Source organism: Pinus tabuliformis, chromosome 2_1 (assembly GCF_031772625.1).
Source record: "Pinus tabuliformis cultivar Carrire ecotype Pingquan chromosome 2_1, CPIR1, whole genome shotgun sequence".
Classification (NCBI taxonomy): Eukaryota; Viridiplantae; Streptophyta; class Pinopsida; order Pinales; family Pinaceae; genus Pinus; species Pinus tabuliformis.
Genome location: NC_142299.1, coordinates 413,944,433 through 413,962,204, shown reverse-complemented (window position 1 = coordinate 413,962,204; position 17,772 = coordinate 413,944,433). Strand labels below are relative to the sequence as shown.

Sequence of the window (17,772 nt, the reverse complement as noted above, 5' to 3'; positions counted from 1 at the left end):
TTGTAGAATCACGATGGATCTACAAGGTCAAGTATGTTGCAGATGATAGCGTAGAGACGTACAAGGCAAGGCTCATAGCTAAGGGTTATGCTCAGAAAGAAGGAATAGACTATGAAGAGACCTTCGCCCCAGCTGCTCAATACACCTCTATCAGATCTGTTATATCCCTAACATCTCAAATGGGATGGGAGATTCACCAGATAGATGTCAAGACAGCATTCCTGAATGGAGTGATAGAAGAGGAGGTGTATATAGAATAGCCCGAAGGCTTCAAAACTCATGAGAAGAAATCTCATGTTTGCAGGTTAAAGAAAGCCATGTACGAGCTCAAGCAGGAACCCAAAGCATGGTATGGTCGAATTGATAGTTGCGTGCAGCAGTTGGGATTTGTCAAGAGTGATGTTGATCCCAATCTCTACTATTTACTGGTAGAGAATGAGCCACTTATTCTGGTACTATATGTAGATGACATGTTCCTAACTGGGTCATCTAGGCTCATCCAGGACTGCAAGAAGAATCTTGAAGCCGAATTCGACATGAAGGACTTGGGATTGATGCATTATTTTATGGGGTTGGAAGTTTGGCAGAAGAATGGGGAGATCTTCCTTGGACAAGGAAGGTATGCTACAAAAATTCTGAAGAGATTCAGAATGCAGGATTGTCGACCCATGGCTACTCCCATGATCACCAACTGGAAGAAAATAGATGCATCAGAGGACAAAGAAGTAGATCCCACCTTGTACAAACAGCTCATTGGGTCGCTTATGTATCTGGTCAACACTAGGCCAGACATTTGTTTTGTTGTCAACACTCTTAGTCAGTTCATGGTGGAACCAAAAAGGGTGCATTAGGCAGCAGCAAGACACATACTTAGGTATGTACATGGAACAATCAAATATGGGTTGAAGTACTCTAGAGGGGAGGATATCAGCTTGAATGGGTTCACCAATGCAGATTGGGCAGGTAATTCAGTAGACCGAAAAAGTACCTCAGGGTATTGCTTCAGTGTTGGATCAGGGATGATATCTTGGTGCAGTAGGAAGCAGAAATCGGTAGCACTGAGTTCAGCAGAAGCAGAATATATGGCAGCCAGCACAGCTACGTGCAAAGCCATATGGCTCAGAAAATTGCTTGTGAGCCTATTCAGAAAAAGGATGGAAGCGACCAAGGTTTACTGCGATAATCAAAGTTGCATCAAACTCTCTGAGAATCCAATATTTCATGATCGGTCGAAACATATAGATATCCGTTGTCACTTTATCAGAGATTGTGTTCAGCGTGGGGCAATACAGCTATAGTATGTTCCCACAGGAGAGCAGGTGGCCGATATACTCACAAAGGCTCTCGAAAGAGCTAAGTTTACTCAGTTCAGAGAGCAATTGGGTATGGTTGAAAATTTGTTTCAGTAGCAACAGCAGTTTGCAGTGCAAGGACGGTTGGCAGTGGCAGTGCCAACAGCAGCATAGATGCAGAAATTCAGAGGGAGTTGTAGTACAGATGTAGCATTGGCAGTGGCAGTGTCAAAGGTAGTAGTACAGTTGTAGCAACAACGCAGTAGGTGGTGGACAGCATGTCAGACATCAACAGCACAGAGGAAGATGCTTTAGAGTCAGAGCAGTATGCAGCAGCAGTTTATTGCTAGAGCACATTCCTCGCTAAGAGGGAGTGTTGATTTGGGGTGGCATCGGATGTGCGCTAAGCCTCAAATTTTGCAGGGAGGCTTGGACACATACATTCCAAAGAACCCATAAAGCGTTTTCAGAAATTCCACCCATAAGTGATTTTATTAAAATAATTAATATTTTTAATGGGGTTCCTAAGTCTAAACTTGGGAAATTAAAATATTAATGGGTATTAATCTAATCATGGGTGAAACTTCTAGAAAAAGACACGAAGCAAGCCAAAATGATCTGAGCCTTTCATTAAGATTTAATCTAGGTCGTTGGTTATCCAACAGGAAGATATAAGAAGCGGCTTGAGGATCATTTGGAAACACACCAGGCAAATACTCAGTTGCCCAAGTAAAATCGATTTTCTCACTGATCGAAGTTTGGCAAGGGAAAATCGATTCAGAGGGAGAGTTGCAGGTGGAGGAGAAACAGAGAGGGTTCAGCATCAGTCAGGGAGACAAGAACGAAGGCACAGAGCAATAGAAGAGACAACATTGGGCATATTGACGTTGGGAGAGGCAACGTTGGCTTGAGTGATGCAAGCATTACGCACGCCAGTCCAGAGGCTAGAGAAAGTGACGCTAGGCAAGCCAGAGAGACGCAGAGGGTGGAGGAACATCTCTCTTAGGTTAGATACTTGTTCAGGAACGTCTATAAATAATTCTCAGAAAGTCTTGTTCTATACTGCTGGGTGTAATTTGTACATGAAGATTTTTGTTGAAGAATAATAAAACCCTCATTTGCTGCACCGGTTTTCCCGCATTGGGCTTTTCCGGGGATAATTGTCCAAAAATAATTGTGTCATTGCGATTGTATGTGTGCCAACATTTTACTTGCATTTACTTTCTGCAATGTTTTAATTGTGAAGGTTGCAGTAGAATATGTTTCGATATTTGTCGTAAGAATGCAGTAGATAACTTATTTCTGAGGTAATAAGTAGAAGAAATAATATTAATCACTGCAATAGGATTTCAATTTAGAAATTTCCACACCTAAAGGGCAGCGAAGGAGGTGTATATATAGCCTACCTCGTCCTCCATTTGAAAAAAAAGAAACTCGACTTACTTGAGACAAGAAGAAGTGCGAAAGAAGGAAGAGAAGCAGAAGTACGAAGAAGAGAAGCAGAAGTGCGAAGAAAGAAAGAGGATTCTCCTAGGTAATGCGAAATTAGGGTTTCTTTTGGGCCAGTGAAAAGACTTTCTTCTAGGGCAGTGTGAAGTCTGGGCAGGAAAATCTTTTGCAGTAGTGCGAAGTCTGGGCAGCAGATCCTTCTGGGAAGTGCGAAGTTAGGGCAGCAAGAGAAGGACTCTTCTGGAGGTCGAAGTAAGTGATCTAGAGACTGGGTCTCTCTAGAGGAATCCAAGAAAGACCTAAAGACCGAGATTCTCTAAGAAAAGCCTAGGAGAAGCAGTAAGAAGGATAGAGATCGAGTTTCTCTAGAAGGAGCCAAGGAAAGCAGTGTGAGAAGGGCAAAACAAAGGAAGAGGCAGAGTATCAAGGTTGGTGACAAGGTTCTTGGAAGGATACTAGAGTCAAGGGTCTGTGTCATGGTCTTGGTACTTATCAGTTGAAGATCTAAGAAGAAGAATTTTTTATCGAGTTTTCCTCTCTAGAGGTGAGAGGTTTTGGCCCTAGATGGAGAAGCCTATATACTGTGTCACTTGTCTCTTTTATTATGCATATTGGTAATTGTCTTGATGAAAGAACACATTAATAAGCTAACGAAGAATTGAACATAAGATTAAGAAGTAAAAGTGCATCACAAGAAATTATCAAGAAGAGAAATTGGTATCCATTACATGCCCTAGATTTCTCAACATGGTATCAGAGCTTAGGTGTTGAAGACAGGAAAGGGCAGTCAAGGCAAGTGAGCACACAAGAAACAAACTTCAAGGATCAAAGCAAGTTAAAGCACTCCAAGAAAGAGATCTAGATCTTCATCAATCTGAAACTCTAGATCTACATCTACAATATTGAAGTCATCTTCAAGAAGGAAAACAAGAAGAAAGATCAAAACCCTAGAAGGATTTCTGAAGATTATCACTCAAAGAAGTCGGAGCTCCTCAAATTGAAGGAAGAAACATAACACTCAAAAAGGAGCGTGAATCAAACTCTCTCTCATCAACTACACAAGAAGCAGATCATCTCTCAACATCAAGAAGTAGACAACAACCTCTTAGGTAAGTCTATGACTACATCCGATAATATTAACATGTCCTTTTGCAAGGAAAGCAATAAATTGGTTGGGCCTACAAATTACCTTGCATGGAAGAGAAGGATAGAACTGAAACTTATTGAAAATGAGGTCATTAATCACATCAAAGGATTGGTAACAAAACCTGTGAAGGAAGATACTCAAGCACATGCTAAATACATGAAGGGAGAAGAGAGAGCCCAAAGGATTCTTATAGAATCTATAAAAGACTCTCTAATCCCATATGTATCAAAATTGGAAACTGCAAAAGCTATATACAACAAATTGGTAGAGTTGTTTTCCGTAAGTACTTCAAGAGAAATAATCTCTCTAAGGCAAGAACTCTACAAACTAAAGATATCTAAGGAAGATGGAATAACCTCATACTTCATGAGGATATCAGAAATTCGGGATTAACTACAAGAATTAGGAAAAGTCATGTCTGACAGTGAGATGACCACAGTGGTGTTGAATGCACTACCGGAAGAATGGGGTAACTTCACTTCAAGTTTATATGGGAAGAAAGACACTACTCCATTTCAATATCTATGGTCACTCTGTAAGATCGAAGAAACGAGACTGAAGGCAAAGCTTGATGTTGGACCAAGTGAGCAGAATCAAGCATATGCTGCTACAACAATAAGGAAACGAAATTTGGAAGATTTGGTCCTTAAAAGAAAAAGAGGAACATGGATAAAGTTAGATGTTATGAATGTCAAGAACTAGGGCACTATAAAAGAGATTGTCCTAAATGTGGTAAGGACAAGAGAAATAGGGAAGAAGCCCACATCACCGAAGAAGTGAAAGAACTTGAGCCTAAGAAGCCAAAGAATGAAGAAGTAAAAGATCTCTATTATGACTGAGATGATCTTCTTCACAAGAAGGTACTTTTCACTTGTAAATTATAGATAAGATAAAATACATCAGATTAGAATATAGCATCATGATGAAACTATTAGAAGTAAGAGCTCGTGACATGGGAAGAAGAAAGTATGTCTGGGATAGATCTTATTGTTTACAATAGAATAGGAAGCTCTTAGGAAACCTCAATGATATGTATAGAAAGAAATGAAGGTCATCATGGACTAAAGTCATCATACAGAATCTATAAAGGAAAACATCTGCCAAGTGAGGATATGAAACATCCTCAGGTCTCTCTGATGGAATTCTCATTAGAGGATTCACTAATCAAGAAAGGAAGCAAAAGGTTTTCAACAGGAATTCCATCTCATGGGATTCAACGAATGAAGATATGATGACATCACAGGAATAGCAGGATGAAGTTCCCTCGTTCAAATGAACCTGCTACAAGAAGTTTGAATGACCGAAAGGAAAATGAGGTATGTATACACAAATTATGGTAGAAGTCATATGGTTGCAAATAATATGGATCACTATGGTCAAAGAAAAGAAAAGGATCTCCTCCAAAAGTTTGTAGCAAAGCATAAGTCACACCAGATGAAATCAACATAATATGTTCTCATATGAATCATGAGGAAGCTGACTACGATCAAGAACTAAGATTGGAAGCTCCTGGGAATAAAGTGTGAAGAGATAGGAAGAGATCGTGATGATATGCAATGAATATAGAAAGCATTCAACATCTGAAGTCCAAGAAGATTTGACTAGAAGATCTACCGGAAAGCTGTGACGACTACGATGAAAGTTGGAAAAAGATAAAGACCCTTGACAATGAATATCAGTGGGAGATGAGTCAATCTGCATGAAGGATGTTGATACTTAAAGGAAGATGTCATGGTAAAGGTAACTTTGATTTGATATGTTCATTGATTATTTTTGAACTAATATTTGGATGAGCTTATGTAGGTGGACCATATAGAAGGATGTAATGTCCTGCCAAAAATATGGCATGAAAGAAGAATAATATGAAGCAAAGACAGATGGAATACCTGATGAATCACTTTCTGATGAGTTGAAGACATGACTAAATCATGAATAAAAGTGATGAATTAATTGTTCCCTATGTAGAAGTCTCCAAAGTTGAAGACTCCTTAACGAAGAAGAAATTCATGACATCAAAGGAAGGAGCTCTTCAAGAAGCTGGTTGTTCCAGGATCTCCACAAGAGAAGCTGCAAGAAGTCCCTAGTTAAGAGGAAGCTTGATAAAGAAGTTTCTTACTTGGAAGAAACTTGGAAATTCCTAAGCAGGGAGCTTACATTCCTTGTGATGGAATGAGTACATTCCTTTAATGGAATATATCCTCCTGGTTTGAAAAGGAGAGAGATAGACATGTTGTTATGTTCTTCACCTGGGAAGGCAGAATGGAGGATTGTTTAATCATTTGGCATCTGATACTCCTTGAGGATGAGATAGGGCATCCAACAGTAAGAGTAGTCGTGGAGGACCGATATTCTTTGAGGACTGGGGAGTCCAAGATAAGAATAGTCCTCATGGAGCATACCCTAAGAGAACCCGGGTGGGGTATGTTCCGGGAGAGACAATGATGAGTCTGTCTATAAATCATTGGCCTCGCCAGCATTGTGCTTTGATCTTGTGGAGAGATAGAGTTGTTAGTCAAGGCCTTGCTATATGAGAACGCTGGTTGGTATGATGCTATAACAAATGAGTTACAAATCCGAATTCTTCTTAAGAGATTCTTCATATTGAGAGGGTCCAAGGTACCATTATGAATACCTCCCTAGTTAAGAGGGAATGTTGAAAATTGTAACTAGGTTCGGTCTTCGTAATGACATGTAAATATGATTTTATGTAGTGAGATGTAAATAAAGAAAAATTAAATTATTTTATTTGACTTGCTTAATGGGTTTCATGAGCAAGGATTTTGTTTTTGAGTCAATACTCCAATTGAGCACACTTTGATTGTCACAAAGCAAGGATGTTGGCTTTGTCTCTAGAGCCAAACTACCTCACATGCTCTTTTCACTACTTCTCAATATTCTGCTTTAGTCAATGCAAGAGCTATTGTATGCTACTTCTTGTTGGTCCACGTGACTACAACCATGCCAAGGCTAAAAACATAACAAGAGGTAGATTTTGTGTCATTCACAGAGCCTACATGATTTGAATATGTATACCTACACAACACTCTTTCCCTCTCAAGTTTCAAGTTTCCCTCTCACATTCAAGTTTCCCAAAAATGCCAAATTCAAGTTTCCCTCTCACATGTCTTGACACTCTTTTCTCTACAATCCAATGTTTTACTTTCGGCATTATCATGAATCTGGATATGAAGCTCACACTGTCGCTCAAATCAGGCCTAGTGGCTATAAAGTATATTAAGCGCCCCATTAGCTGCGTGTAGGCTGACTCATCAACTACAATAGAATCAATCTCCATTGAAAGCTTCAACCCTTTCTCAAAGGTTCCCACTAGTTGTGCTTGTTCATTGACTCACTAATTACCTTACAATTAGTCTTCCCTGAAAGCTTCAACCCTTTCTCCATAGGTGTAGACAAGATTTTGCAATCTATCATTCTAAACTTGTCAAGCAAACTCCAAGAATGTTTTGTTTGTGAGATAAAATTGCTGCTACCTATTTGTCAAACTTCCGCACCTAGTCAATAATGTAGAAGGGCTAGATAAGTCATGTCAAAAACTTTACTCATTAAAATTGATCTGTTCAATACCACTTGCCTCACTATTGGTAATAAGAATGTAATCTACATATATGATCAATAGAATGTATCATCATCTATGCTTTTCACATACAAATTGTAATCCAAAGGACTCCACTAGAACCCCAATTCATCCAAATATCTGTCAATTTTGAGGTAACATGCTACAAATGCCTACTTCAAGCCATATAGAGCTTTCTTTAGTTTGCAAACAAGATGCTCCTTCCCTCGAACTTGAAAACCCTGTGGTTGATACATGTAGACTTTTTCCTTCAAATCTCCATTGAGGAGGTATTCTTTACGTCCATCTAATGGATCTTCCAACCAAACTGTGCCATAGAAAGCACTATTGGACTAGACCTCAAAAAGCAGTGTTGTCGCACAGAGTGTCTAGGCACCGCGACAACGCTCAGAGTAAGGGTTGTCACTCTTAAATCCTTACTCACTCTGTTTAGACTCTCTCCTAGACAAGTCAAGGGGGGTATTCCCTAGGTAAACAGATGAGGGTAGCCTGTGAAAAATAGACTCTAGGAGATTTTAGTGATGGACAACTTAATGAACTTAAATGAATCTCGATTACCTCAGATGAATAGATTAAACTCTAATGTAACCAAGACATGACCACCAACTAGAGATAATTATCGACCAATGTCTTTAATTTGAATTAACCATAGATTAAGTAAGAAAACAAGTCATCCAGAATAACTTCTCCAATATGTGATGAATAGTGACAATCAAGTATGATTAATATAAACGCCCAAAACCGTGTCATGCAAGAGAATGATTATCGTTAATGACCAAGATCTAGAATTAATTAATTTTCTCCAACAGTCAATATAACTTAAAACATTTATCGTACTTTGACCATAGGAAAATCATAAAAATGCATTTAATGACAAAAAAAAACACTAAGGAACTTTAGGTCTAAATTTTAATTATTCCTTAGGTGATAACTAAAGAAGTAAAACAACTCAACAGGTTAAAAAAATCGAAATTTTTAATGGGCCATGGGCCACATTAAAAATTTTAATGTTTAAGCGAAAACCCCTTAATTTATTTCATTTTCCTTAGTCAAATTAAAAAAAAAAAATAGAATTTTTTAATGTTTAGAATTTTTAGGTTTTCTCAAAAATGTTATGAATTTTTAAATTTTTTTTAATTTTAATTTTTTTTAAATGTTTTTTAGATTTTTTTAAAGATTTTCAAAATCAAAATGAAATTAAAAATAAAAAAGGGTGAAAAGAAATGAAAAAAGTATTAGAATCTGAATTAATGTATATACAAAAATAAATAAATAAATTTGAATGAGTGAAACCAAAGCAAAAATAAAAATAAAAAATCGAACTTAAATAAAAATCAATGAAACTAAAAAAAATGTATATACACTAACCCTAAGTCCTATGTCTTAAATATATATACAAGTGAAATAAGACAACAGAACCAACCAAAACTAACGCAGCATAAAAAAAAAGGTTTCGAATGTTTTTTGTCACTGCAAGTCAGGCAGAAGGAGATCAGCTTGACGGCGAAGGAGGTGGAGCGAGCAGCTCATGTGGAGAGGCCGGATGGACGAAGGATGCAAGGGAGAAAAGACGCAGGGTGAATGTGCATGGAGGATGGAGGGATGCGGACAAGTTCGATGGCAGCGAATGAGGAGATGGAGGTTGCGAGTGAGGAAGGAGAAGCGAGCAGTGGATTGAGGGTGCGTGAGGGTTTTGGAACTTGCAGACTTGGACAGCAATGGTGAGAACGGCAAGTTAGGAAGAGAAGACGGCGTATGGAGCAGAGGGGCTGAGGCAGCGTGAGGGAAGGAGAACAATGGAGGAGACTACGGGTTGCTAGACTGGCGCAGGTGGGAGAATGAGGCAGCGTGGAGAGTGAGGATGAAGGACGTGGAGCTGGGCAGTGATGTTTTCCCTTCTTTCTTTCTTTTTTATCTTGTTTTTGTTTGCAAGTTTGGAGCGGTGAGAAAACTGTTGGAGCTGCAGATTTGTGTAAGAGGGGCAGCATATGGACTGCGGGTGAGACTGGCGATTCGAAGGGATGGAGCTGTAGATGGAGATGGGCAGAAACGCAGGGAAAGGGAGCATGAAAGGAAATGAGGGTTCACTCTTTGCTTGCTTGTTGTGTATGCAGGTTTGTTGGAGCAGAAGCTTGGACTTGAGCAGCAGATCAAATGCAGAAGACAGAGGAAAAACTTGAGGCAAACAAAAATTTCTAGATCCTAAAAAAAAAAAAATTTAAAACCCAGATAAAAAAAAAAATTCGAAATTTTTCCAGAAAACCCCAGGCAGCAAAAGAAATGCATCCAGAAACTTAAAATAAACCCAAGAAAACGAATTTCACACTAATGTGTTTTAATGCCTCAGATTTATGAGTGAAACCCAGGTGAAATTATTTCCAGATTCAAGAAAAGAATTTAAAACCCTGGACTGCAAAATTCTTTTGAATAAAATCCCTGCAAAAGGATATTGATGAACCCCAGAGATCCAGATCTTACCCTCCAGGGCCTAGATCTGGACTCTACACGGTTTTCTCCTTCAGATCTGTAGCTGCAATACAACAAGAAACACCCAAACGATATGTACAATGACCCAAAAAAACACCCAAGTCAGAAAACTAAAATTAATTACAGATCTATATACATGAATGGCAGATCTATCAGATCTAGGGAGTGTGAGTCCAACTCCGCTCCCAGATCTGATAATCTGAGGCTCTCAACAGCCAGATCTATCGATTTAGCACAAAAAAATAAATATTTTGAATTTTAGAGGAGGTACTGAGCTCAAAACCCTTCATGCATCACCCATAAAAAATATCTTATGATAAGCCCAAGATCAAATTTAAGCTGGGCTCTTCAGAAAACATGAATCGGGAGTTGGTTGGTTCAGCCGAGAACTTCCCCGAATGCCCGATGATCTAATAATCAAGGATTTTCCTGCAAAACTCAATTCAGTTGTCAACATATAGCGAGAAAATGATAATAAAATTCAGGCTTAATAGAGATACCTGTTATTATATTCAAAACTTAAATTATCATTCAAACCCCAGTGACTGAGCAAGATACCTATACTCAAATCACTCTTCAGAGAGCTATCATTAATGGCTAAAAAGAAATATATGCATGAAAATGACACATCTTACAGTATTTCCACAAAGAGTAACACCAGCAGAAATTAACCCCAAAGTCTTTCTTTATTGCTCATAAAAAGATTACAAGAGAGCTTTTCACTTAGTACACGATCAAAAGATCGGATGAACTCATTGACAAATGACCTCCTATTTAAAGATAAATCTTCCAACGGCTAATTCGAGTGATCCTCGTCAAAGCAATCTCGACCATTGATGGGGATTAAAATTTCTTTTAATCTCATCCATCGAAATTTTAAAGTATTGAGGAAATTCGAAATTTTCAAATAAATGAATTTTAATTAATCAAAAATTAAATTTTTGAATTAATTTCCTCAAAATTTTGACTTTGACTTAACCCTAGGGACCAAAGGCTTAAAATTTAGCAAAATAATTAATTTACCTTAGTCTTTAGACCTCTTAAGATTTAATTTTTTAAGGACCAACGAATTTTGCCTTTGGAGAATTTAAATTTACCTAAGACCTAGAATTAATCAAATTTCTGGCTTAGGATTTTAATTAATTTTGGCCAGAGAATTTAATTAATTAACCTATGAGGGGATAAATTATGTTTCCAACCCTCATGACACTTTACATCATGAATTTTACATTTTTTACATCTAAAGGGGGAAAACCCATTTGCAAAAGACCCTCACAGACTACCTAATTTTGCAACACAAATATAATCCAGCAGACCAAGCAATTTGTAATAAAATAACCTAACCAAATAGTTAGGATTATTCCCAAATCATTTTTACATAGACTTGATCTATAACAATAGGACTCGCCTAAGATCCCAGTGACAAAATCCATTCCGACTTTGGGGTAAGGCTGAAAGAAAACTCTGCTGACCATCCGAGAATGGATCGGTGAGACAAAAAACCTCCCAGAATGTAGATCGTCACCAGAAAAGTATGTTTACGTAGGTAATTAAATACACTACACAGATTTGCTGAGATTATTTACATTATACACATGCATAATGGGTTTACATTATAACATGATCCTCAGGCTGATGATGATAGCTGAATGGCAAGAACACATCGATAAGGCGCTATCCCTTTTGCGAAAAAAGGGGGTGCACTGCTATGGGTCGTTGACACATAGTGGTCAACAAGCAGTTTACCAGAATTTAAGAAAAATGAAAAAAGTACAAATTCATGGTATTTAAAGCACATCTATACAAGAGTCTCCTCGCATAAAATGCAAATGATGATTAAAAGGAGGATCCAACCTACTTCTTAGGTTCAGAGTCACAAACAAACCTCGGCTATCCACTAAATCCATTTTTGCTTTATGATGCAAAATGATTCACAAGGAAATTGTCTGCAAAAAATATTCAGCAAAATGACTTTCCAGCATAATGTCTAACAAAACTAACGCATACCCGCTCGTATTGCAGGTTCAACATTTTCAAGATTAACCCCTTGAAGTTGGCCAAACCTGCCAAATAATAACAGAGAAATTGAGTCAAATTTCACACAAAATTAGGGAGCCAAACTAACTTTTCTAAATCATCAATTTAAGCAGATGTATAATAAAAAGCTAGCACAAAAGAAAATAGCACAATCAGAAATTTATTCTTCAAACCTTAGTATAATTAACAATATTATTACCATTTGAGGTTCTTACCTCCAGAAATCCCAATTTCTTTTTTTACTAACAAAAGGAAAAGGAATAGATAAAACTATAATAAAACATATCATTATGATATGCATATTTCTCCATTTCTTCTAACTACAGAATGGATGACTAAGACGTCAAAATCTATTCTTTGATAGATAACCCACAAATTGTTGTTATAATAACAATCACACAGTTATCTCCCAAATCTTTTATGCCTGAGTGTATCGAGAGTGCCAAGAGCACAAAATTTACAAGCAATTTGTAGAGATATGTCATTTATCAATTTGTATTGATAAATCTGTGAGATAACATAAACTTGGTAGAGGAGATAAAACTCTAACAGATAACAACCTAAGTATGAAAGTCAGGTCAATGGGGAGATGTCAAACGCATAGATAACAAGACAAACAATTCTTTTGCAGAAAGACCCTTTCAGAGAATTCTCCAATAATAAGAACCATTCAACGGTATGCATAACATCATTTAGAACCACTTAACACCTCTCATAAACACAAACTTAAGAAGTTTAAAGAGAAAATAATTTTAGAGTTGATTCATCAAATGCAGGGAGAATTGAATAAATGCATGAACAGTACAGAGGCTCAGGCAATAGCAAAACTTCATATGATTAGAAAAAGGCACAAGATCTTTTGTGTTTGGACAGAATCTATCTCCATGCTAAACAGAGCTCTTAAATTTTAACTACTAGATGTTAAACCCTAGTTTAGATGTAGAAAAGGAAAAATAGATACCAATTAAAATGTGCACATTGCCAATGTTACTTCTAGGGACAAGAATATCAGATTCTATAAGGAGAGGAATCTAATAACTCTAAGTTACCAACCCCCTCAAAGCACCACTCTCCTATATCTCTTTATTGACTAGAATGCCAGAGCCCTAGATATTAGGTAGAACAGGAAGAATAAATGGTATTAAATCAATGTGCAGATTGCTAATGTTATATATAGAGTCATCAATATCAGTTCGAATGAGAGAGGAAATGGATAATGGTAAAGCATCATGTGCCTCTAGGGAACTCCTACTTTCAAGAATGCAATGGGACCTCACATGGGAAAAATTACCACTCAATAGGCGCCATTTAGTGGGGTTAGATAGCAACAATAGGCAGCAATCAAGCCAACTGATCCCTAATTGATCAGCCTAAGGCTGACACAATTCACCAACACAAATTCTTCATTAAAATTATCTGTCTTCAGTCTATGTTTGTTTCTTACTGTGCTATAGTTTTCGTGTTGCAGTTGTGCGTTAATTTTGATTACATGAAATAGTAAAGAACCCACTACACAAATAGCTCAATCGCATGCACGAAGAACATATTGTTCACCCTGGAAATAAAAATTTGGGAAAACCAATCTCATTGAGGCTTTGCTCAATTCTTTATGAGTTACTCTGAAATGGCAGATTACAAAGAGTTCTGGTGTGCTTTTGCTCTTGTGACAATAACTTAAACACTGCAACAGTGAATATTTCCTTTGCTTTGTTCTAGACACTTGGTGTAGGTCACAAAAGCCTCATGGCAAACCTTGCTTTTGTGCAATGGACTCCAGACTATTACAATTGCAAATAAATATGTCATGTGTCTTTGTCCTTAATCTTCTGCTAAGAAAAAAATAACTATTAGACTCTGAACTAGCTACAACTCTCTTTGGCTCTCTCTTTGATTTGAAAACCTAATTCAACTACTAACCAAAACTCTAGTTGAACCAATAATTCAAACCACTGATTTTCAATGTAGAAACCAAACCAAATCACTCATGCCTTCTGTGTTTGATGCAAGAAGGATTCTCAATTCAATGTGCATGTAACTAGAAAATTCTCTCTTGCTAGGAATTCCAACCAACAATGATATGTTTGCAATCTTCTTTGGGAATGAGAATGAATAGTGTTCCATGGGGATGTGCCCCCTTCCCTACCTCACCCCCTCCATGTTTCCCACGCTCTGGGGATGGTGGGGTGCCTGGAAAAACATCTCCCCCCATCTCTTTGGGTAAACATGAGGAAACGCATAGGGAAATATTTCCCTGGTGTGGGGGAAACATTTTCCCAAAGGGGGACATCTAAGGTGCCTACCCCACCCCCCCCCCCCCCCCCCGATTATTTGTCCAACAACACGTGAAGATATAAAAAGGATAGGGAATAGAGCATTGAGAAGTCTGTGACCTTGGTAATTAACAGTAATATTAGATTCTTTAGGTAAAAAAGACAATTTGGACCAATTCCAACCTTGTCAAACTTCATATGGAAAATAGAATTTCATATCCTATTCAGAATTCAGAAGACCCACTTGATTGGCAAGATTATAGCATTCCATTAGATTGCACAATGATGAATTTGCATGGGAATAAATGTTATTGGGATTTTATTATTAATTATATTTTTTATCTTTACAATTTTAGAAATGAGGATCCTGTGATAGGGACCTCAATGTCTCCCCATCCCCTTTAATTTCCTTAACATTTGGGGGTGCTCGCACATGTCTCCCTTGTGTGTCTTCCCACGACCATGCTCCACCATCCTATGAACTTGGTGGAACATAAGAGAAAATAGCTAATAGAATCCAAACTAACTTCAATTCCCTATGACTCTATCACTATCTCTAACTATGTATGATATTTGAATCACTCATTCAAATAATAACCAATATTCCAGAGGATTTCTCCCTTTTGATGTTCAAAGTGATAGGAGGAAATATTTGGGAGATTCACCATTCTTTTCAAGTTGAGGATTTCACATCTCTCAATAATAAAATCGTTCTATCCAATCCTTGAAACTTAATAAACTTCACTCTTAGAAAGAAGAATAAGAAGTCAAATCGACTTTGTTATGAAACCAGCTCACAAAAAGATAGAAAAGATAGTTGAACGCCTTAGAATTCAGCCTCTTCAAGGGGGCAACCTCCTTTACATTACACAAATGAATAATTCTTCGATGATTCAAATGACAAAACCTCCTTTCTATATATAGGAGTCTAAGGGGTCACAAAATAACCAAACCGACCTAACAATAATTATATAAAAGGCACAAAAATAACAATAGAGAGATTCTATGGGGCACAGTGATAACAATATGGGGACAATAGGGGCACAACAATATTAATAAGGGATACAACTACAATATTAATGGGGCATCACTAGTATTATAGGGACCTAACATGCCCCTCTTCTTCAAAAAAGTGTTGTCCTCAACGCTTGAGTAGTTTTGGATGCTTCTATATAAAATTCTCATCCTCCCATGTGGAATCTTCAGTGGATAAGTTCTTCCACTTGATGAGATACTCTGAAATGGATCGATTTCGTAGTTGTCAAGTTCTTGTTTCTATGACTGCTTCCAGTTCCAATATAATTTTTCCTTCCTCGTCAAGTTCTGGCAATATTGTTTGAACTGGGAGCTTGTCGCCTATAACCTTCTTTAAACATGAAACATGGAAACTGGGTGCAGTCGAGAAGCTGCAGGAAGCTCCAATTTGTATGCCATAGTACCAATCTTTTGCAACACCTTGTACGGACCATAATACTTTGGTGACAATTTGTTATCCTTCTTAACTTGCTTGAGGGACATTTGTTTATATGGTTGTAGTCGTAGGAATACCCAATCACCTACATCAAAACTTCTTTCACTACGATGTTGATCTGCCTATTGTTTCATTTTATTCTGCGCCAACACAAGGTTATCCTTTAAGAGTTGGAGAACTTGTTGTTGATGCTCGATGTGATGTTCCATTGCTTGAACCTTAGAATTTTCTTTTAAATATGATGTGATGGATGGTGGCTGATATCCATAAAGTGCCATAAATGGGGTCATTTTTGTTGCAGTATGGAAGGAAGTGTTATACCACCACTCATCCAGAGGCAACCATTTGACCCATTGTGTCTGTTTATCAGATACAACGCAATGAAGATATCCTTCCAAACATTTGTTTACTATCTCAATTTACCCATCAGATTGCGGATGATAAGAGCTATGAGCTAACTGAGTACCAAGACAAGAAAATAATTTTGTCCAAAAATTCCCTGTGGGATCTCTGTCACTTACAATAATCTTTGGGTTTCCATGTAGCTTTTGAATTGTTTCCATAAATGTCGTAGAAATTGTAATGGCTTTAAATGGATGTGATAATGCACAAAAGTGTGCATACTTGGTAAGTCTATCGACTACCACCATGATGACACTCTTTCCCTCAGACTTGGGTAAATCTGTGATAAAATCCATTGAAACCTCCTCCCAACGTTGGCTTGGAATGGATAAAGGTTGTAATAGACTTGGTGTCTTAATTGTTTCAGCTTTATTTTGTTGGCATACCAAACATTCCGCCACAAACTTTTGAATATCTAGTTTAAGGCCATCCCAAAAGAATTCCTTCTTAACCCTGTGGTAAGTTTTTAAAAATCCTGAGTGCCCTCCTAAGGGAGAAGTGTGCAATTCTAGAAAAATCTTTTGTTTGAGTTGGGAATTCTTACAGAGCTATAAGCGATCTTTGTACCATAACGAATCATTTTTCCAACTAAATGTATCAGATGTACTGGAATCTTGTTGTAACTTTTGAATAAGTTCCCACACTTCTTCGTCATTCTTCCATTCCTCCCTTGCTTCGTTTATCCAATCTGGTTGGATAATAGAAATGGCGCACAACAATGCTTCCACATCCTCATCCTTTCTTGAGAGTGCATCTGCCACAACATTTTGCTTCCCTTTTTTTGTATATGATTTCAAAGTCATAACCCAACATCTTTGTGACCCATTTTTGTTGTTTTTCAGAGGATAATCTTTGTTCTAAAAAGTATTTAAGGCTATCATGATCTATTTTACCTTGAAATGTCTTCCCATTAGGAAGGGTCGCCATTTCTTAAGTGCATGTAGTATTGCCAACATTTCCTTCTCATAAATAGCTTTGTGTAAATATTTTCCCTTGATTGGACGACTTTCGAAAGCAATGGGTCTTTCATCTTGCATTAAAACAGCACAAATTCCATTTCCGAAAGCATCACATTCCACAATAAAGGTTTTTGTGAAGTCTGGTGTAGCTAAGACTGGTGCTTGGCACATTGCCTCTTTAAGATATTCGAAGGCCTTTGTTGCTTCTGGAGTCCATGAAAATGCATCTTTCTTCAATAATGTTGTTAGAGGTGTTGCTATTTTCCCATAATTCTTAACAAATGTGCGATAATACCCTGTCAACCTGAGAAATCCTCGCAAATGCTTTATGGATGTGGGGATTTCCCATTCCTTAATGGCTTTAATTTTGTTAAGGTCTACCTTAACTCCTTCATGAGATACAATATGACCCAGATATTCCACCTCCTGTACTCCAAAGAAACATTTAGATCTTTTTGCATATAATTGTTTCTCCTCCAATAGTTGTAGCACCCTGTCAACGTGTTCAACATGATCCTTCCAAGACTTGTTGTAGATTAGTATATCATCAAAAAATACTAACACAAATTTTCTAAGGAAGGATTTGAAAATGGAATTCATCAAACCTTGAAATGTAGAAGGTGCATTGGTAAGGCCAAAAGGCATGACCAAAAACTCATAGTG

At 37.6% G+C, this 17,772-nt stretch overlaps 1 protein-coding gene across 3 annotated transcripts in view; it reads right to left on the bottom strand.

Moving 5' to 3' along the window:
* Positions 1 to 17,772, bottom strand: part of LOC149200673 (glutamyl-tRNA(Gln) amidotransferase subunit C, chloroplastic/mitochondrial-like) — a 271,982-nt gene that overhangs the window by 37,570 nt on the left and 216,640 nt on the right. For all 3 annotated transcript variants that reach the window (XM_089399617.1, XM_089399619.1, XM_089399618.1), the window contains one exon: positions 11,978 to 12,033. In XM_089399617.1, the coding sequence (XP_089255743.1) occupies positions 11,978 to 12,033 (56 nt within the window). The remainder of the gene's footprint in view (positions 1 to 11,977; positions 12,034 to 17,772) is intronic.